A 24875-nucleotide genomic window follows, 5' to 3' on the forward strand; every position below is an offset into this window, starting at 1 on the left:
CGGCCACATTTATACAGGCGGCTGGATTCTGATTGGTCAAAATAGTTGCAGGAACAACATAATTGGCTGGTGAGTTCTTTTGTTTTCTGAGTCTGATGAGGGTTTGTGTTTAAGCAAGTGTGCAATTTCCTCATTGAAAAGGAAATCTCGCTGAATAATCGGGGAGATCAATGTAATGTTTATTAAAAGCACTTTTCCTACATTTTTTCCTGTTTTAGATTATATGGAAAGATGTGTAGTAAGATACCTACAAGATAGGCATTGACCCCTTGGGATTTGCAGAGCGAGGTGGGGAGGTCTAGTGGAAACGTTTTTAGCTGTGATGGTAACCAAATGATTTAACACCCTTAGCTGATCTTGTACTTGTCAAATGGCAATAAGGACTTGTCAATCATGCACATAAGCAGTATTAAGGTGAGAATTGTACAGTGATTAGTTGTTTTCTAGTGTGTGCTGTCTTCCAAGTGTAAAAGGAACACTTCTCGAGACAATTCGTTGTGTAGTCCTGTCTTGGGATTCACCCTGCAGAGTTGAGACCTCGAACTAAAGGGTGGGTCTGCTTTTGTGTACTACTGGGCCAGAGAATTCTTCCAGGAGCCCTAGGAACTATACCAAGAATATTTAGCTTATGTATGGGGAAAAGGAACCCTTGATACAACCGAGGTAAAATTGTTTTCAAAAATTAATGGCGGGGCAAAACACAAAAATTCCTACAATTTAACATTTTTGGCAGCGTCCAATTCTTTTTGGAGAAAGTGAGTGGCTCTGAAAAGAGCCTTTGGTTATAGTGCTTTGTACAAAGGGTCTCACTTTCCCTTAGCTTTGTGGTGGCTCTCGGTCTTCTTGGGCAGCAGCACGGCCTGGATATTGGGCAGGACGCCGCCCTGTGCGATGGTCACGCGGCCCAGCAGCTTGTTGAGCTCCTCGTCGTTGCGGATGGCCAGCTGCAGGTGGCGCGGGATGATACGCGTCTTCTTGTTGTCCCTCGCCGCGTTGCCCGCCAGCTCCAAGATCTCGGCCGTCAGGTACTCCAGGACGGCCGCCAGGTACACCGGGGCGCCGGCGCCCACCCGCTCCGAGTAGTTGCCCTTGCGGAGCAGCCGGTGCACACGACCCACGGGGAACTGTAGGCCGGCCCGGGAAGAGCGGGTCTTGGCCTTGGCACGAGCCTTGCCACCTTGTTTACCACGTCCAGACATTATAGAGAGCTGGAAGGTAGAATCTACTGAAAGATACTCAGTGAGAGATGACACAGCTATGCTTTGCCATTTATACTCAACGCAGGGCGTGAAAAAGTAGCAATTTCATTGGTTACATGGAACTATTCATCTAGACCAATAACACAGTTGGTTTGACAAACCCTTGCTATGATTGGGTATTTAGTGGATGACGATTGCTAGTTCGCGCTAACCAAAGCCACAAGTTTCTTTAAAATGAGCCTGTGCAGAGACAGTGCAGTTGTTCGGTTCTATTTTTTTTTTGGTTGGTTGTTTCTTTTCGCCATTCCTGAACCCGCGAAGTCCGCCCCCGGCCCGAAGAAGGGCTCCAAAAAGGCCATGACCAAGGCGCAGAAGAAGGACGGCAAGAAGCGCAAGCGCAGCCGATAGGAGAGCTACTCGGTGTACGTGTACAAGGTGCTTAAGCAAATGCATCCGGACACGGGCATTTCTTCTAAGGCCATCATGAACTCGTTCGTGAACGACATCTTCGAGCGCATCGCGGGCGAGGCGTCGCGTCTGGAGCATTACAACAAGCGCTCGACCATCACGTCCCGGGAGATCCAGACGGCCGTGCGCCTGCTACTACCCGGGGAGCTGGCCAAGCACGCCGTGTCCGAGGGCACCAAGGCCGTCACCAAGTACACCAGCTACAAGTGAGCGCGGACGCTCACAACAAACCCAAAGGCTGTATTTCAGAGCCACCCACAAATTTCCTAAGGGATAACTGCAGCACGTATTATTTAAGGCAGTTCTTTAGCCTTGCAGGGTAACAAAGCAAGTGAGTTTGGAGGATCTGGGTCCTTGAGCAGCAGGAAGGAAAACTGCATTTTAATTCACCTGAGTTGGAGGAGTTGGAGGTGAATTAAAAGCGCTGGTTAGCTCCCAATATTTGTGGGGCTTCCATGTACCACCCAGGTAGTGCAACTCCATAATCCCGACAGCCCCAAAATTTTTGATTCATGATGTTAATGTTCTCCGTTACCTCATCTACTTTGTCCAGTAAGTCATGTTTTGTAGATCACCGCAGTCCCCCTGCATGAAGACTTCCAGCGTGCAATTAAAGCAGGACAGGTGGGGGATATCTAAGGATTAGCCTAATTTTGCAGTGTTGTGAAATGTGCCGCTCTTTTCTGCCATCTTGTGGCAACAACAGAATCACAAACCCATGGCCTTGTTTTTTTTTAAATCCAGTCTAGAAATGCTTCCTTATCCTGTGACCAGTGAGTTTCAATAGTGTTACTGGTTTTTTCCTGGTAACGTTATAAGAGTTATATTAACTTCTCAAGAGTCACCGGACCATGACTGAAGGAGCCGAGGCAAGACAGATGAGACTGGTGAACATAGAGGGAGAGTCTAGTCAGAAAACTACACAAAATCAAATTAAGACATTATAAAATAACTGAAAATATTAGAGACATGATTTATAGTTTTCGATTTCTGTCAATAATTTCTTCTTTGACATTTTCCAGTGCTTCATCATACCCAAATGTATTATTAAAACATTAGAGTGACAGGGTTGCATAAGAAACATAACATAGGCAATAGATATTTTCTTGAAGTCATGATCAGGTCGGCACGATATGGCTTCTCCCGAGGTCTCTCTCTGAGACTTGGCAGGTGTCTGCCTTCATATTGTGCCCTACCTATTCAGCTCTGTGTCTCTCTAGTAAGGGCTTCACTCTTAGGACCTTTCTTAATGGAAGTGGACTGAAGGCAAGTTACTAGGCAAGTGGGCAGCCACTGACCTGCAGCTCCAGCCTGTGAATTAGCTCCTTGAAGATCCTGTCTCCAAATACAATCATATCGCAGAGAAGACCTGACCATGTGCCTTTGTGGGGAGAACACTGAGAACACTTTAATCTGTCACCACACTTAACACCATATTTTATTTCAACCTGCTATTATTTCACATTCTCATTTTAAAAGTCTGCATTTTGTTAAAATTATAGGAAAAACGACAACCGAAGATTTTCTAAGACAGTTTATGTCAGTTGCTCACAGGGGTCCGAGGGTTATTGGACATGTGAAACCATGTCTCATTTCTATTCATTTTCTTGAAGTCCTTCTGCATTGTATTCTTTTTCTTTAATTTTTTGATAGTGTTTTGAGATACTTAGGCACCTAGTCCTACCACTCTAGTTTCCCCAAATTTTGAAAGAAATTAGAAATGAGTAAAGGAAAGTAGACTAACAGGAGAGAACTGAAGAGCTAAAAGTTCCTGTGCACTCTCTACTTTTCCTATGGCCATGCTACAATTTTATAGAAACCATAGAAAGAAACACAGGACAAAAGATGTTGAGTTCTTGGCAAGTTAGGTTGTCATGCTATGAAAACTTCTGGGGTCCGGATGTTAGCCTTTCCCTTCCCCATCTTGAAATTCCTGGAGAACATCTTATATTTTTAGTTATGAGCCTAGTCGTTTGATGGCCGAGCCATCTCTCTAGTCCTCCCGGAGGAAATCTTAATTCTTTAGCGTCCATTATTTTAACATTCATCTTTCAATAAAGACCAAAACACATTTCAGTAGTTTCTTAGCTCTGTTGTAAGAACAATTACAGCACATACATGTTCATAAAACTGGTGGAAACTGACAGGAACTGGGGAGTGGAAATGCTCAGCATGTTCCTGCACAACACAGTTTTACTGGCTGAGTCTTCCAGTTTTGAAGAAGGTATGCATTTCAATGTGAAACAGTCTAGATCTTTTGTATTGGCACTTAACAAACATTTAGAATATGACCCAGACCAAACAAACAAAGTTGTCTATTGTTTTTTAATCTCAAAGTTGGAAATCTGGATATGAAAAAAGATTTCTGGACCCAGGACAAACTCTTCATGATGTCTCCTGCACCACAGCCTGACTCAAAGGCCCAGACTTTCCCACATGATTTTCAACTAAGAAGTCATTCCTCGATTGTCCCTTCTTGGCAGAGCAGAGTCTCACATAACAGATACTCAAAAGCTAGTTAAGAAAAAAAGTAAACCAGAGGGAACAGTCTTGACTTTCTAACAATAGTGAGGTGAGAGTGAAGAAGTAGGAAATATCCAGAGTTGTTTATTGTTGTTTTGGGTTTGTTTGTTTTAATCTTGAACTCTGACTCAGGTCAGTCATCGTATTTACTGAGCAAACACTCTACCTCTGTGTTGTTTCCTAACCTCTCAAAAGTTGTTTATTGTTGATTGAATAATTATCTAAGTTAAAAAAGCAAAACAAGCATTCTTTTCTGCTTAGCTGACCTTTGTTTTGTTTTAAATGATATTCTTAACTGGCAAGGGAAAGTTTTATACATTAGTTGGGCACAGCATAATATTTTGATATCTGTATACAATGCTGAGTATTAAATAGAGGGAATTACTGGACCAGTCACCTGTTTACCTGTGTCCTGTGATACAATCTCTTCTACCTGTTTTTCTCCGTCCTGTCTCTAAAATTCCCTCTCTTTTCTTTAGTGGTTTTTCCCTCCCCTTCTGTCTTACAAGACATGAAAGGGAAGAGGGTAGAGGCAACAACAATCTGCCGGACTCCTCCTTTCCTACTTGCTGATCCCTTGGCAAATGAACTGCCTAAGTTTTTCTTACTTCCCTTTCTCTCATTGTTGCCTCCAGTCTATTTTAGATGAAGCAAGAATCTCGAATTCTATTTAAAATAGTTGTCTAACAAATCAATAGCCCTTTTTCTTTATCTCTCCGCTCATGATTGAGAATTAAACAGAACTGTTTCCTTCTGGCTTTCATATTTCAACAATTATGATTTTAAGTAGAAAAAAAAAGAAGAGGAAAAGAAAAGAAAAGAAAAAAGAAAGGAAAAGGAAAAGGTTGCTGGTTTGCATTCCAGAAGGCAGCACACATTTTAAGAGGAAAAAATATCAGTACTGGGCTTAAATTTCATTTTATTTATATTTTTCTTCTGAAAGAATATGTTCATATGTTTCCCAGCAATTTATTGGTTTAAGTCACCCTCCATCATTAGACTGAGCATCTGGGATTATATAAAACCAAAACTTTAAAATTTTAACTCTTACTATTGTGTCATAATCTCTGAATTTTGCTCTGTGAAATACTTCATTAGAGTATCAGTAGGTTCATTTTATGATGCTCAGCGACCCCACCGTTTCTCTGCCTGCAAGACTTAGAAGGGGGCTGGTGCTTTCAAGGCCTGATACTGGGAGATAAATATACCGAAGTCTGACACAGGAAACTTGGCTTGGAGCATTATCAAAGATTATTAACAAAAGAGGTAAGAGTTGTCAAAACAAACTGCGAAAGACTTGGAGGTGGACAAAGAAAATTCCAGCGTATCCTCTCGGAATAACCTAACAGGAATGGAGATCTTTTGCTGTCTTTGATGTATCAGGAGTGTGACTATAACGGATAAGATGCCAGTTTTTTCCAAATGTTGACTGTGGAAAGGAAGGTAGGGCTGATGTGTGGTCTTTCTTTCTCCATACCTCACCAGGGACGACAGTCAGTTCTCGGCCAAATGACTATTGCCCTACACAGACTTTCTACTCTGGTCTAGAAAAAAAATCTCCATAGGCAATGTCCAGAGCTCTGAAGAAATAAAGGAATAAAACACATTTCCCTGAGCTGGTGGTAATAAGCGCCAAGCAGGAAAACGGAGCAGGATGAAAAGCCTAATCCATGTAACTTTCACAGACACTCTAAAATCAAGCTGGCTATAAGCAGTTTCTTTGAAGTTGGCATTTTGTAGTTTCATTTGTAGTAGGCAGTTCAGTGGCACACAGACATGAGAACTCTGTGGCTAACTTTCTTACCACCACTGAGTCTGTTATCCCACAGTTAATTGAAAGTGCGCCCTTTTATCTTGAAGGTATATTGAGTGCAGCGTGATTTTTTTTTTTTATTAACTTGAATATTTCTTATATACATTTCGAGGAGTGCAGCGTGTTTTAATTAGTTATTTTTCTCTTTTTTTGCAAGCAAATAGTAGAAAGTTAACGAAACTTTGGTTTTGTGGCGAGGGAAAAAAAAAGGGAATTGCTTTTTAGCAGAGGATGGTTTCGATCCATCGACCTCTGGGTTATGGGCCCAGCACGCTTCCGCTGCGCCACTCTGCTAGAGCTAGCAAGCTGGGTTCTGAAATCACATCTTTATAGGCTTATGTAAACACTGTGTTTCCATAGCCTTTTACAAGTTATACTGGTTTAATTAATGACTTAGATCTAGCAAAATGAGCTCAGAAAGATTTTATTTCAAATAACATCAGATAAATGAAATTCAGTGTTTCTTTAAGAAAATAGCTTGTCGCTAATCTACTAGTCCCCTTCATTTGAAAGAGCGATTTTATTTAAAATATGATTAGTATATACGAGCAATCGAAAATATAAGTAGGAAAAACGTATGATTGTAATACAAATTGTATCTTGAAGATGTGTTTTTAGAGAAAAACAAAATGGTATAACTGCATTGGCCGGGAATCGAACCCGGGCCTCCCGCGTGGCAGGCGAGAATTCTACCACTGAACCACCAATGCCTTGAGCAGAAGGGTTTAATCTTATAGGTGATTACATTACCCATATGAAAAACTCAGTATTAAAATATCACTTCCTTAAAAATATACCTATTTGTAATATCATCTTACACTCTTATCGATAACGTTTGGTAATGTTCCTTTCCAATTTACTGCAATTACTGGGTGTTCTAGGCACTTGCAAGTCACCAGCTTGCAGGCCGTAAGTCTCCCTTCGGAGGTAGAAAGATTGACAGACAGGCTTGGGTGGTATGGGAGATCCGGAGTATTGTGGCACAGGGAGGGCAGTCAGGAGGCGGGCACCTGCGGATGCCGTGAATATCACCTTAATGAAGGCAACTCTCAGAAATCGCTTAAGAATCTGTGTGGACCCAGAAGGAACGTGAGCGGGACAATGAAGAAATGTTAAGGGAACGAGAAGAAGAAGAGTCCAACGAAAGGGTGCAAAAGAGCAGAGCAAAGGAAACAGAGGAACTCCAAGGTGCGCACTGGTGTATGGGATCAGTGCTGCTCTCTATTGGTCGGAAGATCGGAAGGCGGGAAGGGCGGCTGTTAGAAATGAGGATTCGGCCTTTGGAGTTTTGGCCAATGTATTGATTTCAGAAGTAGCTCTGAAATGTCCTTTAGGAAAATCCAGTGTAGCGATCCCATTAAAGGCCAACTTCTCCCCAAAGGCACAGTCATGACTTCCATAAAAACAGAAAAATGAACTCGTGTTAAATGATCTTGTATAATAAATTCAAGATGCGATTGCTGTAACCTAATCAACAAAAAAATATAAAAAATAGAAGCTTTCTATAAGCGATCAGGAATGTCGAAAGGAATGTGTGAACAAGGCCATAACTTTCAATTTCCTTTGAGCATACTAAATCTGGTTTTGCCTGGGGCCTCCTTCCAGGCACCTCCCCGGGGGAAATATGAACAGGCAGCCCTACAGAAACTTCTGGAGAAGTAGAAAGGGTGTCGAAATTCTTTCCAAAAACCTTTAGGATTCCAAATACATGTTGGGATAGAAGCTGAGGGAGGAGTTCCTTTCCTTGAACTCTCCTTCTCATTCCCTTAACAGTAAAGAGGAGCAGAGAGAAGAGGGGAGAGAAAGAAAATTTAAAAAACAAACAAACAGAACAAAAACCAACAAACTAACCCCTTAGCTATGTAGCCTCAAAATCCCAAGTTAAGTAATAGAGGAGAAAAAACATTCAGCATGGAATCAAAATGTAAAACTTGTTCAGCAAAAGGCACTGTGGAGACATTTAAAAACAAGCCACAGACAGGAAGAAAATATGTGTAGCATATCTGATAAAGGGTTTCTTCATATGTTTATTTATACGTTGTTAAGCAAACAACAAAACCCATAGACACTGAGGAGGGAGAGACTCTGGAAGCAACACTGGGAAGAGAAACCAAGGCATTAACATATCTTTGCCCAGAAGGTTTGTTAGGGTTTCCGGAACTAAGATGTCCAAAAAGTCTCTCCACATTCAGGAGAAACTTTAATGCAAATCGCTATTGCAAAGAGCAAAAAGGACTCCTGCAAAAGAGGAAAGGGCTCTCTGCCATAGAATACTGTGACTGTAAGATCTGCACAGAAAGGATTCCCTCAATGTAAAAAGGAGTAAAGTTAAGGTTGGAGGCTCAAGTGAAAAAACCACCAAGTGGAGGCCTCAAAGCCTCCATGTCCTCCTCCTTCTATGTCCCCATCCTTCTATGTCCCTCCTTCTATGTCCCATCAGAGCATTTAGGACTCATGTGTCACTTTTCTTTTTTTTTTTTTTTTTTTTTTTTTTTTTTTTTTTTTTTTTTTGTTTTTTTTTCGGAGCTGGGGACCGAACCCAGGGCCTTATGCTTCCTAGGTAAGCGCTCTACCGCTGAGCTAAATCCCCAGCCCGTCACTTTTCTTTTTGGCAGTTTTACTCCTCCTCCTCCTCCTCCTCCTCCTCCTCCTCCTCCTCCTCCTCCTCCTCCTCCTCCTCCTCCTCCTCCACCACCACCACCACCACCACCATCATCATCATCATCACCATCATCATCATCATCATCGTGTGTGTGTCTACCATGGCCTGCATGTAGAAGCTGACTCTCTCCTTCTCCCCTAGGATCTTGAGATTGAACTCAGGTGATCAAATATGAGTAGTAAGTGCCATCTCTCCAGCCCAAGCACCCCTCAAAGCTAGATTCTCATTATTTGTCCTACATATGATGAGCTAAATTGCTCACCCTCATTATTGGTCAGGACAACATGCTCACTGACTAACTTTTAGCCCCTTTAAGCGTGAGCCAGGTAACGAGATGAGCTATGCCCTGAATAAAGCATTATATGATATGATTGTGCTACCCTTTCATCTAAATTCCTCACAGGTGTAATCACATCAAAGGAGATGATTCCTTTTCTGTCCATCATAAAGACCAGAAATAACACCTCTATTAAGGAAAGAAGTTAATAAGCAAAAAATCATAACAAATAGATTTGATTCAAGTTTGACATGTTGTGGGAGCCTAGAGGTGGACCATTTAAAGACCCAGGGAGAATCACCTATCTTTAGGATTACATTTGCTGAAGTATAGGCAGCAATGGACAGTAAAAATGTGCTTGTACAAACAGAAATGGACTGAGTGGGAGCGTAAGATGACCTGGCTACAGGCTTGCTCTTGCAGCACTAGCTCCTCATCCTTTAGAATAAGACCTTCCTGAAATGTCTTTCCCATCAGGTCAGGTCACTCATAACATTTCTTCTTAGCCAGCCATTACATAGAATAGATGGGGAAGTCTGAAGTAATATTCCTGGGGTTTATAACTCTTTGGGAGGAAAAGGTTTCTAATTTCTGTGGCCTGCCTTGGGCTTGCAGCTGTAGGAGAACAGGAAAAAGAACAGGAGAAGATGAGAGACAAACATTGCCATAGTCAGCTCATACCCAACCCCCAATTCTACCACCCCACCCCAGAGTGATAACAATGTCCCCAAACCTGGTAGAACAGACACATGGGTTAATCATCCAGCCCACTCTGAGCAGACCCTGCATCACTGTACTTGTCTTTCCTCTGCTCAAACCCTTCCTCTCCTTAAACCCAAATAAAGCTCATGTCTAAACACCAAAGACTGGTTATTTATATCTCTTTCTCTACCTTTCTCCACTTCCCTTCTTGTTAGTTGAGTCTCATGGTCACACTTTTACCCAAAAACTTCAATAAGAAAACCAGCAACCCTTGCTTACACATGGATGACAGTTTTATATCTGGTAGCTAAAACTCTATCCTAGGAACACACAGTTATGGCCATCTTCTGAACATTTGTCTTCGTTTGAACAAATTCACCACTCCACTTCTCCCTGTCTCCAATACTCCCGGTCAGTTACCCAGCCCACCCTACCCATATCTGCTTTGTCCCACCTATATCAGAAAAGCCACTCCAACAGCTTTCATGAGTCGACACTTTACACAGCAGTATCTTTTCTCCTGGCCTCCACGACTGGCATTCAGTCTGGTGGTAACTGGATGACAGTAGCTACCACAGCATCCTGAGCTACTGAGTGTCTTGGTTGATGAAAGTTGTCTGTAGTCACTTTTCTGATGGAGGTGCAGTAATTCATGTAAATTTCTTTATGTTTCTGACCCCCATCTGTTGACAATGCCAGATCCTTACGAAAAAGCAGCATCAGGAGCTGCTCCTGTATCTGCCAAAATATTCTTCTGTCATCAAAAATGACAACTTTTTCTTTCATTTCACACTTCTTTATTAGCAAAAGGTGTGATTGAGAGTCTTAAGTAGAGGTGCTTATTCTAGATTATTTAGATGGCACCCAAATGGCATCATGAGTAAGATAGGTTGAGAGAGATTCTATTGAGGTTCACTATGTGGAGAAAGAAATGTGAAAGCAGCCAGAAGTGAGAGAAGATTTTTAATTTACCCTTGTTTTATAACCTTTATTTTTCAAGATTGTCAAATGGTCAACTCTATCAGCATTGTAGAGTGTCAATATTTTTATGAGTTCTTTCTCCCATTATACTAAAATCAATTTCTCAATTTTTATTCACTGGTAGGAATTAAAGAAACTACATTTCATGAGCACTCTTCCAATGCTGATGTCAATGACATCAGGATAAAATGCTTCCTATTCCTTGCTGAATGAATCCATGCCTTCCTTAAAAAGTCTTCAAGAGATTTGGTGTTCTGATTGCTCAATTCTTTACTTATTACCTATTCTATGAAGGTAAAACAGATTGATTAAAATAGATTGATTAAGATGCAAACCCCAGAGCTACAACCAATAATTTATTAGCACATTCTTCCAGGTAAGGATTATATGGAATATATTTCATATTTCAATACCTTTTAGAGTAGAAAATGAAGGTGACATATGTATACTGATTTTTGTTAAATGCCAACCACCTATCTGTTGGTTTTAAGTCATATTTCTCACATCTTCAGAATTATTTTCTCTTATTCGACCCATCCTTTTACAGTTATCACTCCTGTTATTTTTAAATTCAGAAAGGCTATTGATTGACAAGTGTCAATTAGTATAGTAAAACATTTAAACCCTATAGCAACGGTGAATTCTTTCAAAAGTAGTAGCATTTTACTAGTCAGTTTTTAGGAGGGGTTTTAAGACAGATAAGAGCACATAGACTTATTCTATCTCCTTAGTCACTGTTGCTCCACATTGTACAAAAAGTATAATGAGAAAGGCAGAGGTCACGAAATACATATCATATGTACATATATACATCGACTAATAGGAAAATATTTATAGAATTTAGATATAAATTCCTTTAAATTTACCAGTGTACAGCATGTTGAATCAATGAAATTGCTCATGTTTTAAAACATAAATACCTCAATTTCCTCCCTTTTGCTAATTCCCCCAAACCCACCTCTGGCTTTGATCAAGATGCCAGCATACAGCCTATTAGGGCCTCACCCTAATTCTGAAGGCTGGGTCTGATCCCAGATGATCCCTAGGAAATACCAGTGATACCTCAGAATACCAGGATGGATCATAGTGTTCAGTGGCTTTCTCCTGGGCATCCTGTCTTGGAGAGCCACAACATCCAGCTCCTCAAAGACCTTGGTTCAATTCTCAGTACCCATGTGGCTTCTCACAATTCCCTCGAATTCCAGTTCCAGGGGATCCAACACCACCACATAGAGACACATACAATACACATGAAATAAACCTTAACAAGAAGAGAGGTACAGTAAAAAGGAGTGTGCATCATTGTAAGCTGCTTTTTAAAATGAATTGAACTAGGGATTTTTTAGAGGTTATTAAGAAGAGATGATATGTATATAGGGAAAATTGTTAAAATGTCAAAAGTGGTTTGACTCAAGGTTAAAGTATTGCTTTATCATTATTCCTTTTTTTGGTAGATAAAATAGGACATGACCTCAATTAAATAGAAGTAGAGACTGTAGAAAGATAATCATGAAAATTTTTAAATAATCCGTGGAGATCAGTTCTTTGTGGATTTTAAATTGTGCTGGTATAGAGATAATGCTAAATTTTTACCCAGGGCTCAAGATGAGAGCTAGTGTTACAGACTTCTGTTAGAGCTTCTGTACATATTTCAATGTGGGATGAATGTTTATGTGCATTGACAGGGTATCTGCATGTATTGTTTTCATAGAAAATATTCCTAAGAATCTTTTTACTTTAGACCCTGAGATGTTTAGGAATCCTCACCAAACACGCAGATAGTGTAAAACTGGAAAAATGCGGTTTGTAGGGATAGTGGTTTGGAAGAATCATAAAGAGTCATTCTCAGGGCTTGTGAATGAATATATCCAGGCAGGTGAAAACCATATAGTCCTCTATCAACAAGACTTTATTTGATGGAAATCATCACAATAGTTCAGCATAGAAGAAAACAATATAATTTATCAGGCTATAAAAATATACTTATATTAATAGGGCTATTATTCAGGCACCCCTTATTTTCCAATCAAGATGATTCTTTTCATCAACCTCTTGAAGGCTCCCTTTACCTCTTCATTCCTGAGTGTGTAGATGAGGGGGTTCAGCATGGGTGTGATGATCCCATAAAAGAGGGACACCATTTTCCCCCGGTCCTTGGAAGTAGGGGATGGTGGCTGCAGATACATGTAGATGGCAGTGCCATAAAAAAGTACCACCACAATGAGGTGGGAGCCACATGTCCCAAATGCCTTGCGCCGACATTCAGCTGATCTTATTTTCAACACTGCTTGGACAATAAAAGCATATGATATGAGGATGAGAGTCACAGGTATTAAAAGGAACAGCACGCTGATGAAGAACAGCTCCGCTTCATTAGCTGTCGTATCCACACAGGACAATTTGAGCAGAGCAGGGACTTCGCAGAAGAAATGGTCTACTTCCTTGTGACCACACAGTGGCATCTGAAGGGTCCATGTGGACTGTAATACTGAATTGCTGAAGCCACTGATCCAACACGCAGCCGCCAAGTGGAGGCAACGCCTTTGGTGCATGATGACTGAATAGTGGAGAGGCCGACAGATGGCTAAAAACCTGTCAAAGGACATGACTCCCAGAAGAATGCATTCAGTCGAACCCAAGGCCAGGAAAATGAAAAGCTGAACTACACAGCCACCGTAGCTGATCACCTTCCTGGTGCTGCATATGTTGATGAGCATCTGTGGGACTGTGCTTGTCGTGTAGCACAGGTCCAGCAGGGACAGGTTAGTGAGGAAAAAGTACATGGGGGTGTGGAGTTTGGAATCCAGGCGGGACACAAGAATTATCATCATATTTCCAAAGATGGTCAGAATATAGGACACTAGAAACACCACAAAGAGTGGCAGCTCCAGCCATGGCCGATCTGAAAACCCTAAGAGAATGAACTCCCGTGAGATGCTCTCATTGGCCACACTCATGGTAAACAATACAGCCTCCGGGTCCCTGGAACACAAAGGGTTATAAGTTGGCGGACATGATTATTGGATGTGTCGATTAGTTATGAAGTGATGATGCTAGAGAGTTTGTGCATTCACGAAGTCATCCTGTTATAGTGAAAATACATTGACAGAAGTTTAAGTGTCTGTCAAACCTTTCAGAGGTGTTTTCTATTCCTAATAATTCTTAACCAAGGTGATTTCAAGGTTATAGCACTTTATCATTGTCACAGGACATCTCCTTGGGTGTTTGCTATTTTATGGATGGGTTCTCTGGTCTATTTTTAAAGCAGGTATCGCTATCAGGGAGACGCAGCTCTTGACCCTGTTATTTGAATCCAGTTTAATTTCTCCCCAGAATCAGTGAGAGTCACTGTTCACTGGCATTTGTGAAAATTATTTAAATCTTATTTCTCTACTATTCCTGCCCTGCTGTCAAAGAAATTTAGATATTGTAGCTTCTATAGTACTCTTTCAGACACCATGTCAAGGGACTTATCCTATTACTCTCATGTTGGAGAATCTACACAGGACTGTTTGCTCATGTGACATCTGAGACTGGCAGGTCTGGCTTATGCACTGCCAAACCTCTTCTGTAACTAGTTACATTGCTCTGAGAATGCTTCTTGTCCTCTGACATTCAGGTTCCTCTTTTGTAAGATACTCATTAATAAAAATACTTTAGTTATGGTGAAATCACACTATGTCCAAAAACAAATGGGGAGGAAAGGGTTTATTCAGCTCACACTTCCACATTGCTGTTCATCACCCAAAGAAGTCAGGACAGGAACTCAAGCATGTCATGAACCTGGAGGCTGGAGCCGAAGGAGGAGTGATGCTTACTGGCTTCTTTCCCCTAGCTTGCTCAAGCTTCTTGCTTTTGGACTCTGAACCACCAGCCCAGGGCTGCCTTACAGCTGGATCTCAGGGAGGCAGTTACTCAACTAAGGCGCCTTCCTCTCTGATGACTCTAGTCAAGTTGACACAAAACCAGCCAGTACTGATAGGAATGACTTTTCTGGACTGTGGAGAATCACAATTGTACCTTGCTGAGCTTGACACTGAATAGTAACAGAAGAGTGTGAATTAAGCAGCCAGAGTGAGGGAAAGAACTGAGGAGCTCAGGAGACTCACTTGGAGCTTTTACAGTGTTCACTTTGCTAGGGGTCAGCAGCACAAGTTGTTGTGTGACAATCCCAGCAGTCAGCTTCAGTCTCAGGTCCAAGGGAACCCATCCTAGGTTTGGCTGTTATCTTAGTGTAGCTGTAATCTTTTGTGTAAATTGGTAGTGTCTGGTTCCTGGGAGCACAGAGGTTTGGCAGTTGTGACAGACTGCAGTTTGCTTTGAGAAACTATTCATAGCTCTATATTTTCTGCAGATACTCATGACAGGACTGGCAGTTAAGAAAGTATGCATCCCAAACAATTCTCAATGGTAATCTAAGTTACTCTAAATCACCATCTGAAATTATGTTTTTCTGCCTTAGTCCAGTTCATCAAAATATTAGCCAAGGCTGCTGGGTTTTTCTACTCATTCCACAACATTTACTCCCTAGGAATCATTCTCTTACTCTCTCCTTTAAGAAATCTGAGATATAGAGAGATTAAGTTTTAAGCTTTTCCCTTAGACAAGTTTCCGGACTTGTTTGAAATTTCCTGGTAACTGAAGACCAACTTTCAACTCTCTTTCTCCTGCCTTCTGCCCTGAGAGTGAATAGATAGATGTGCATGACCATTCCTTGGTTAGCAGTGCTAAGTTAGAGCCCTAGCCTTCAGGCAAGGTAGGTAAGCACTCACCAAAAGTTAGCTAGATTCACAGTAGTGTGTGTGTGTGTGTGTGTGTGTGTGTGTGTGTGTGTGTGCGTGCGTGTGTGTGTGTTACTGAAGAGTTGTATAGTATAATTCCACCCATTTAAAGAATATACAGCATAGAATATCTCAATATTAATATACAAATTAGAAGTAACCATGAGAGATACAGAAGAGACTCATATCCCTGCGAAACAGTGTAGAGAAAGGAAACCAGTCTTGGCCTACTAATCTGCCAGTTGTCTGTTTTGTTTTAAGATAAGTACCTTTAGTTAAGACTTTGATCATTATCAGATTCAAATTTTCATAAGGAATATAATTTCTTAAAGCACTTTCTTTTTTGATAATTTCTCAATTTATTGAAAAATTATTTACAAAAGATAATTATTTTCATATAAGTCCCATACCAAGGTGTCAGAATAAGTCAGCTGTCTCAAAACAGATATTGATGCTCAAAGATTGATGCTTTTATCTCTCATCTCTGTAAAGGTACTAAGGAACTCTTCATTTAATATGGAAGCACAGAAGTGGGGACTTCTCTGACCTACTCAACTTAGTACTTTCTTAAAATACAGTATAAATCTATGAGGACATTTGAAGCATGGGTGGCAGAAACACATCTTCATTCTCTTAGCCAAAAGTAATTCACATCCACATTGTCAAAAAAATGTGGGAACCAGGTAGAGAGAGCAGGATAAGCATTAGTAGAGATAAATTTCACATACTTCACAATTTCATTTTTGTTGTATTTTTGTTTTCAGATAGGGCCTTATGTAGTCGAGGCTAGCCTCACACTTGATGCCTAGCTAAGGTTGGCATTATCCTTCTGTTTTACCCTCTCATATGCTGGGTATAGGTCTTTATTAACATAATATACAACTTATATGTCTTTGCATTACAAGAGTAAATCACATCTTCCCTAAGTCCATACAATTAGAGTGACTCTATGTCTCAGTTCACCTAGGACTTGCTGGCCTGGTACAGAAACTGATGGAATTCCTTTTACTTTCACACTGGGTCCTCTCGGATAAGCTGTTAAGTCTCTGTAAGCAGTGCTAAGGTATGAAATGAGCTGTGTATTATTGCTAAGGGGGCTTCTCACCGTGAGGACAGTGCTTGTGTTTTCTGCTCCAACATGACCAATGACCCACCTGGGCCCTTGATTCTGAAATTTATCCTAAGAGACATTACCAAAAGGCAACTTCTATAAGAAGCCTCATTATAAATAAAGGAAAGAAAATTAGTTGATACACTTCCAATCAATGTACCCCTCACTCTGAGAGTCATAATTTATAACTCCTTTGTAAACAACATAATATATTAGTGATTCTGTGATATGTAAAATCCTCTCATACTCCATAATCATGGTGCAAAAAAGAGCAAAAGTATTTGTCCATTTAGCAGGAAATTTTGGAACAGAATAACAGCAGAGAAACACGCAGGAAGCAGGGAAGGCAATGGGAGAATTCAATTCTTACACTGTGCTTCATTCAGCTTTCTGAATGTGTCTAACTTCCAACAAGTGAGAGCCTTAAACATCTATGATCTCCTAAGAGCACAACTCTAGGTGGTATTGCTATCATTGTGTCTATTAAGTGAACTGAACTCAGACTTATATCATTAACCTTCGAAAAAGTGTTTGTTAATAAAGAGAACTCAGGACTAAAGGTTAGGGTTTCCTTAGCTGCATGAATAAAGAGCAGGGGCCAGGCTCTTCCTCATCCTTGCTCTTAGCGCCTAATCTACTTGCTCATAGTTACAGCTGGGGCTTTTGAGGCCACAAAATAGGCTTCTCTCCTTTAAAGCAAACCTACATTGCAGAACTTTAGGGTTATATTATTCTCCTTTGGAATACCACACATTCTGTCAGCCAGCGAAACAAAACATTTGAATCATGTGAGAGCACAACAGCAAGCCTAAAACTGACATTTGTAGGTAAGTGTTTCAGAAAGTTGCTGAGGAGTCTTTGCAGGTTTCATCTGTGATCACCTGAGAGTATTTTAATCTAAACTTCAGGATACTTCTTTGATGAATAATAATAATAATAATAATAATAATAATAATATTATTAGCCTGTAATAGACTGGCCTTGTGTTTCTCATCTCCTTGAATTTCCTTGCCCTGGGTCTGAGTTTGATTACTCAAAACAGTGAGAGAGGTCTTGAGAAAGCATTTTAAGCTTTCCGTAAAGGATATTGGGACAAGAAAGACGCCAGAGTCAGCTCCAAGCCTGTTAACTGCACGAGTGAATTCCACACTTCGAAGTTCGGTTTTATTTTTTGTGATGGGATAGAGGTGATATTTTCCTCTCTGTACAACAACTACTTATTTGTGTTTCCTGAAATGACCTCATACCTCAGTGAAAGGCTCTTTGACATACCATCCTGTTTTGCTGGATTATAAGCATACATAATAGAAGTCATTTCCCTATACTGCTAGTAAGGAAAAATCTTCAAAAAAAACTTAGTTTAGAAAAGTTGAGTCCTGAAGGCAGAAGCTTGGGTTTCCATGCTCCTCTAGCTTAGGTCCCTTCCCTGAGAGCCCAGATCTGCTTGAGCAGCAAACAGAAGGAAAAGCTGACCTGCTGTGAAGCCCATGGTCTCACGGAGATTCCAAACCTCTTCTAGTTCTCAAATTCTAATGAGAGTTTTAGCAGTTTGTTTAAATGTATTTACTTACCGGCACTTTAAGCATTTGGCATGATGACTTTCTTTTGATATCCAAGTATCCTTGAATACAATTAGAGTTGATTTAAAGTCTGCAGATGCACGGGCGCTTTCCCGCACCAGTTAGCGGTACACTCATTCTGGCAAAATGACTTAACGTTCTTTAGTTTCACTGCTAGGTAGATGTTCTGAAATCCCCAAACTCAGCTCACTGGACAGTGAGGAGGAAATATCACTCAGGACTGGAATGTATGGGGTGGGTGCCATGCCATTTATAGTTTAGGGGATCTACTGTTATTTTTAGAGATTTTTTTTTCTGTGAGCATTGCAAAACTGGATAGAAAAATACTTTCTCTGTAAAGACTGGTGTTTCATTTGGTCTGTGGAGGGAATCTCAATCCGTCATAGCCAAAGTCTTCTGTTTATGGCAAAGCCAGGACTTGACCCTATGGGAACAGGCAGGGGAGCCGAGAGATGATGGCCTTTTCCTCTGATTAGCTCCAGAAGAGACTTCCCTCTAGGGATTGATGGGATTCTCAACTTTTTTTTTTTTTTTTTTTTAACAGTAAAGGAATGGCTTGGAACGTCTTATCAAATGGAAAGTAAATTTTGTCCTCAGTATGGATTTGTTTTCTTTTTATAATCTATCCAGGGAGTTTTCCAAAACAATTTAATTGGTGTTGTTTGTTTGCTAGATCCTTTTAGAAGAAAGCAGGCTCCTCAACATGGTGCCTTCTTCAGTTAGTCCTCTGCAAGTAATCACTTTATCTGTGACGCACAGCATTTCATCAAGTCCTGACAGCTTCACAGATGTGGGATACTTAGTGTGAGCTCCACACATTTCTTTTTATACCAAAACTTTTATGTGTGTAGTTTGTAAACTTTTGTTAGATTCTTCAACTAGGCATACTGTTTTGAAATGTATCCATATTACTACATATACCCAAGTAGTGTTTTTCTTTTATTACAACTGGGATCCATTTTATGAGTACAGAAAGAATTGTTTCTCTTCTTGGTTGAGGGAGTCTGTTTCATTTATGTTTTCATCTTTCTTAACTTTATTTTCCTTCTAGTATTTTGGGTTTGGTTTGGTTGTGTAGTACATTTTCTTGAGTCACTGTAATTGGTTGTTTATCTGTGATCCTTCTACTTTTTATATGGATCCTGATGGGTATAATTTTTTCTCAGTACTGCTTTTGCTGTTACATATATTTTTGGTCTACAATTCCCTTGGTCTCTTCCTCTTCTGCCTTTTCCTCCCCTTCTCCTTCCTTTCCCCTTCCTCCTCTTTTCTCTTCCTCCTTTAATCCCTGTCCCCTACCCTTTCTGACTCATTGCTATATGGCTACCATATCCTTCTAGCCTTGATGACTGAATCTTCACCAAGTTGTTTCTGTCATTTTAATCACAGTAGTTCATAAGTATACTATTTCTAGTCCAGAAAAGCTACTAATCACTCATCAGTATATGCAAATGACTGTGAATCTTTTAACTAGATGATGAAAATTCTTGTACCTGCCTTATTAGCAATTAATATGAAAATTTAAAAAAGGGAGCATGTACCATGAATTGTAGGTGAAATGTGTTTAGAGGAATACATCACTAGGACCCTTCCCAGAGACTTAGAAAGGGCCTGTGCAAGTACCAGGTTATGAAATTAAGCTCAGCTTCATAGTAAGAACATCTGTGCCCCTGACTGTGAAGTCACCCATGGTAGTGAAATCTATGTCTTCCTTTGCAAACTTAGCTCAATTCTAGATTGTGAATTCTGCTTGTAGGCAACAGAATATCTCAGAAAGTATGCTACCCCTTCAAGAACTAAAAAAGTCAGAATAAATAACAAAAATATTTGTATAAGTAACATAGAGCCATTGAAGTAATAAACACAAAAAGTTACTATACTATAGAGTGAACAGCTTTGAAGTGGACTTGAAATTTCTTTTTCCCTGGAGAAATTTGCTGGTCCTGGGTGCCAGCCAGCAGCAGATGGCTCCAGAAATCTGTCCTATCACAGTCAGCTGGCAAAAGGGCAGGGGGTGTGGAGAAAGTTGTTACTTTTATAAAGCTAAAGTAACTAAAATGAAGTAAGGACTCAATTACAAGCCTTTAAATATAGCAGAGAAGAAAATTTAAAAGTTACACTTATAACAACAACAAAACAAAACCAAAATAAAAAAGACAAACAAAAATGAAAAACAGTCACATTTCCAAGCATTGTACTTCTGGGGAGTAAAATTCAGTCCTCATGACAACAGATGGACTCAGAGGAACACACATCTCTTTAGAATGAATGATTGATATGGGAGAGCCCAACCTATTGTGGGTTATGCCACCATGGGCAAACAGTCCTGGGAAGTTTTAAAAGGGTATTTCAATAGAAGCTTGGAAAACAAGTCTATAAGCAATGTTTCTCCATGTTCTCTGCTTCAGTTTCTGCCTCTAGTTCCTATCCTGATGAACTGCAAGCTTTAAGATGAAATAAATAATTTAAATAATTTAATTAAATAAATAAATAATTTCCTCCCCAACTTACTTTAGGTCATGGTGGTAATCACAGAAGTAGAAAGCAAACTAGGACTCATGGCTACCTGACTTGCCTCTGTTCAGGCCCTGAGGGATATATATGGAGCTCAGATTCCCATCTGCTCACCAGAGAGCAAGGAGAACATCCAGACTCATGGAAATGGTCAGAGATCAGATTTATGGATACCTGGAGGCTCCATAAAATGAAGACAACCTGTATCATTTGACTTTTGCAAACTTTCACTCTTAATGGCTGACCAAGTATTTAAGATCTCCTTCCGGGAAAATGCTTCCATGAAAGACTTCAAAGGTGTGATGCACTCTAATCACATCATCTGCTTGGAATTTGTAAGACAGATAATCCCATGGATTGAAATGCCTACCACCATTGTCTGTAGCCTAAATGTTTATAGTCTAAATGTCTATAGCCATTATAACCACGAATGACCTTGAAGTTGGCACTTTACTGGAAGGAAGGATTGATTTAGCTGCTGATTCTGGAAAGGACCCATGCCTTTGACTGTTATTTTATGGATGCTTTTGTTGTTTTGATTTGGGTTAAGACAGGGTCTCACTAATATTTAGCAGAGGTTGGCTTCAAGTTCGCAATCCTCCTGCTTTGCTGAGTGCTAGAATTGCAGGCATCTGTTTCTTTCTGTCCAAATGAGGCTACTCTTAAACGCCATTTTAGTGACTTTGGAATACCAAAAGGAGGAGAAGAGAGGACATGGAGGGGCCCATTTTCCTCAGAGACATGTCAGCTTTCAAGTTCCATGGTACACATTAGCCTACAACATCCTTGATTATCTTTAATCTACCAGGACTGTGGAGGCTCTCTGGTGCATGTTACAGTCAAGGGCTCAACCCTTCTTGCCATCTTCCCTCTGCCAGCTCTATTCACAGGTATGAACATGAGGCGTGAGGCAGAAATGTTCTGAGAAATTCATCATTATTCGATTTCATTCTGTGAACATAATCTGTACAAATTAATCAAGAGATGCAGTAATTTCAAGACTTGCAAGGCTTCTGCCAGCATAACCCAACATGTTGCTTTACAGGAAATGTTTGATAAGAAGACAGAACACAATTTCAAACACAACAATATAAGCTAGTAGCATGGCCATCCACCAAGTACTGCATATTGTGTGTATACCAGTGTGTGACACACAACTCCTTCTATATCACTTGGCAGCACAGGTTTGTTTGCGACAGTTCCATAACAAACACTGACGTAGCAACTTGTTCTAACAGTTGAAACAACCACAATGCCATTCATTAGGTAACAAAAAGTGTTCATCTCTGTTGTTATGTGGTGAGGTCATGATTGTATATGGAGTATATATAACCAAAGCATCATTATGAATCATAAGACTGTGCTTGCATCATGTCCTCCTGGAGGTCTGCAATAGAGACATGGGCCTAACCAGGTATGTGACTCAGATTCAGTGCATCTCTAACTCCTGGCCTTTCCTGCTTTCACCCTGGCTCTCTGGGTTCAAAGAAGAGCAGGATTCCTTGAATCAGTTCTCCTTAATAATACATTAAAACCATCTATCTGGATGTACTTAAAATTTTCCAACTGTGTTTCTATAGGGGAAAGGACCACTGAGAGAAAATGCCATTTTTTCTTCATATTTAAACTATCTCAGTGAAGATAAGTTTGTTGCTCGTTAACACGATTTTTTTGTTTTCCTACCTTAATACCTGACCTGGATGCTTGCCAGGGTATCCTGGGTTTTGTAGGAAAAAAAAGGAGTGCATTTCTGGTCTTCAGATCTGTTGATTTATGTTGTTACTAAGCAGCAGCTTGCGAAAGCTTCAAATGAAATGGGCATCTTTTGCAAGTTTTAAGCTGGTTTTAAGTTACATACTTTATCTGGGTGCACTGTGTTTACTTAGGTATAGATCAATACATATGTGGCTTTAAGCCAAGAGAAGGCTCACACACACATCCAAGCATAGGTGAGATGCTTTATCTCACTGAAAATAGCCTGGAAGCTATGTGGAGGCTGTGTAGATGCTGACAGAAGGGTTTCAGCAAAAATGACCAGAGTTCTGTAACAGACCCATGCCTTGTCAAAGAATGGTCAACTGAAAAAGAGATTAAGAATGCACCTTAAACTATGGTTCACAGTCTCAATTTTCTTATGTATAAATTATAGTTACATATATCGGCATTCGTTACATTTAAATTAAATATTTGCAAAGATAATTCAGACACTTTGCATTCAGGGAATTAACAGGAACAAAGTGTATCAAAAAATTGCAGGTTATTGATTCTGTTTGTCACTGCAACTGTCCTCTACTTGTCCTTTGAAAGCTCTTTCAACATTACTCTTTTGTCCTTTCACAGTGTCCTCATCTCTTCAAGGACACATTCATGAGGCCACAACACAGCCCAGGTTTGTCCCCTGTCTTATCTCGATTTGTAATTAACTAATATAAGATTGTTCTCGTTTGGCCTCTGACAGTTCCCATGACCTTGTATGATGCTCACTATTTGAGCATGTCTAAGTTCTATCGCCATTGTCCAGGAAACCTTTGCAAGTCAGCCTTGCGATACATTGTTTCTCTCTGGGTCCTTGGCTCCTTTTACTGGAGAATAAATTTGGAAATTAAGATCTAGGCACTAACACAGAGGCAAAACTCCTCTGTGACCCAACACTTCCCGTTTTTAGCTGGAGCCCGAACCTCACTGATCCCGGCCCACAGCTCCCTGCTCCCAAACTCCTTGGGAGAGAGAGCTCACCGCCTGGACAGGTGGGCACTCCTAAGACTGCAGAGCAGGAGAGACCACCAATACTGCCCACCCCTGCCCACATCCCTGGCCCAAGAGGAAACTGTATAGGGCCTCTGGGAACCAGAAGATAGGGGCACTCAAGCAGCAGGTCCCCTGCGGTCCAGACACCACCCAGACCTGAAGTGACCCAGTCAACAGCTCCCTGCACCCAAATCCAGTGGGAGGGAGAGCTAAACCTTCAGAGGGGCAAACATGCCTGGGAAGCCAGAAGAGACTACACTCAGCCCACATTTCTGACTCCAGAGGAAAACACCTAAAGCCTAAGCCATCTGGGACCAAGGTCCACAGGGGCCCTGGGAAAAGGCAGCGCAGGCCCTCCTGGTTGCCGCCCTCACAGAGGGGTCTCAAAAGCAGCACCCCAGGAGCAACTTCAGCCTGGGAATCACAGGTAAGACCAACTTTTCTGCAACAAGCAACCTCCCTGGTGGACTCAGGACACAGGCCCACAGGAACAGCTGAAGACCAGTAGACAGGAATGACTATACGCCTGATAGCAGAACACTCTGTTCCCATAACTGGCTGAAAGAAAACAGAAAAACAGGTCTACAGCACTCCTGACACACAGGCCTATAGGTCGGTCTAGCCACTGTCAGAAATAGCAGAAAAAGGTAACACCAGAGACAAGCTGAAGGTGAGAGGCAAGTGCAGGAACCCAACGAACAGAAACCAAGACTACATGGCATCATCAGAGCCCAATTCTCCCACCAAAGCAAACACTGAATATCCAAACACACCAGAAAAGCAAAATCTTGATTTTAAATCACATTTGATCAACATGATGGAGGACTTCAAGAAAGACAAAAAGAACTCCCTTAGAGAAATGCAGGAAAACATAAATAAACAAGTAGAAGCCTGTAGAGAGGAATCACAAAAATCCTGAAAGAATTCCAGGAAAACACAATCAAACAGGTGAAGGAATTAAAAATGGAAATAGAAGCAATAAAGAAAGCACAAAGGGAGACAATCCTGGAGTAATAGAAAACCAAAGGAAGAGACAAGGAGTCGTAGATACAAGCATCACCAACAGAATACAAGAGATAGAAGAGAGAATCCCAGGAGCAGAAGATTCCACAGAAATCATCGACACAACTGTCAAAGATAATGTAAAACGGAAAAAGCTACTGGTCCAAAACATACAGGAAATTCAGGACTCAATGAGAAGATCAAACCTAAGGATAATAGGTATAGAAGAGAACGAAGACTCCCAGCTCAAAGGACCAGTAAATATATTCAACAAAATCATAGAAGAAAACTTCCCTAACATAAAGAAAGAGATGCCCATAAACATACAAGAAGCCTACAGAACTCCAAATAGATTGTACCAGAAGAGAAATTCCTCCAGTCACATAATAGTAAAAACACCAAACGCACAAAAAAAAGAAAGAATATTAAAAGCAGTAAGGGAAAAAGGTCAAGTAACATGTAAAGGGAGACCTATCAGAATCACACCAGACTTCTCACCAGAGACTATGAAAGC

The 24875-nt window shown here is 40.7% G+C and overlaps 2 protein-coding genes, 2 non-coding genes and 1 pseudogene across 4 annotated transcripts; 1 reads left to right on the forward strand and 4 right to left on the reverse strand.

Annotated features, from left to right (window-relative positions):
• Nucleotides 1–241: 241 nt before the first annotated feature.
• Nucleotides 242–1224, reverse strand: LOC116883566 (histone H2A type 1-B). Its single transcript, XM_032884747.1, has one exon. It carries the CDS (start codon nucleotides 1197–1199, stop codon nucleotides 807–809), a length of 393 nt encoding a protein of 130 aa, XP_032740638.1. The 5' UTR covers nucleotides 1200–1224; the 3' UTR covers nucleotides 242–806.
• Nucleotides 1225–1433: 209 nt separating this feature from the next.
• On the forward strand, nucleotides 1434–1877 carry LOC116883206 (annotated as a pseudogene).
• Nucleotides 1878–6225: 4348 nt separating this feature from the next.
• Trnam-cau lies at nucleotides 6226–6297 on the reverse strand. Its single transcript has one exon. It is a non-coding gene; the product is annotated as a tRNA-Met (tRNA).
• Nucleotides 6298–6642: 345 nt separating this feature from the next.
• Trnag-gcc lies at nucleotides 6643–6713 on the reverse strand. The gene has a single exon. It is a non-coding gene; the product is annotated as a tRNA-Gly (tRNA).
• A 5927-nt stretch (nucleotides 6714–12640) lies between these two features.
• LOC116883553 (olfactory receptor 2B2-like) lies at nucleotides 12641–13582 on the reverse strand. Its single transcript, XM_032884732.1, has one exon. It carries the CDS (start codon nucleotides 13580–13582, stop codon nucleotides 12641–12643), a length of 942 nt encoding a protein of 313 aa, XP_032740623.1.
• Nucleotides 13583–24875: the final 11293 nt, after the last annotated feature.

This window comes from Rattus rattus, chromosome 14 (assembly GCF_011064425.1).
Source record: "Rattus rattus isolate New Zealand chromosome 14, Rrattus_CSIRO_v1, whole genome shotgun sequence".
Classification (NCBI taxonomy): domain Eukaryota; kingdom Metazoa; phylum Chordata; class Mammalia; order Rodentia; family Muridae; genus Rattus; species Rattus rattus.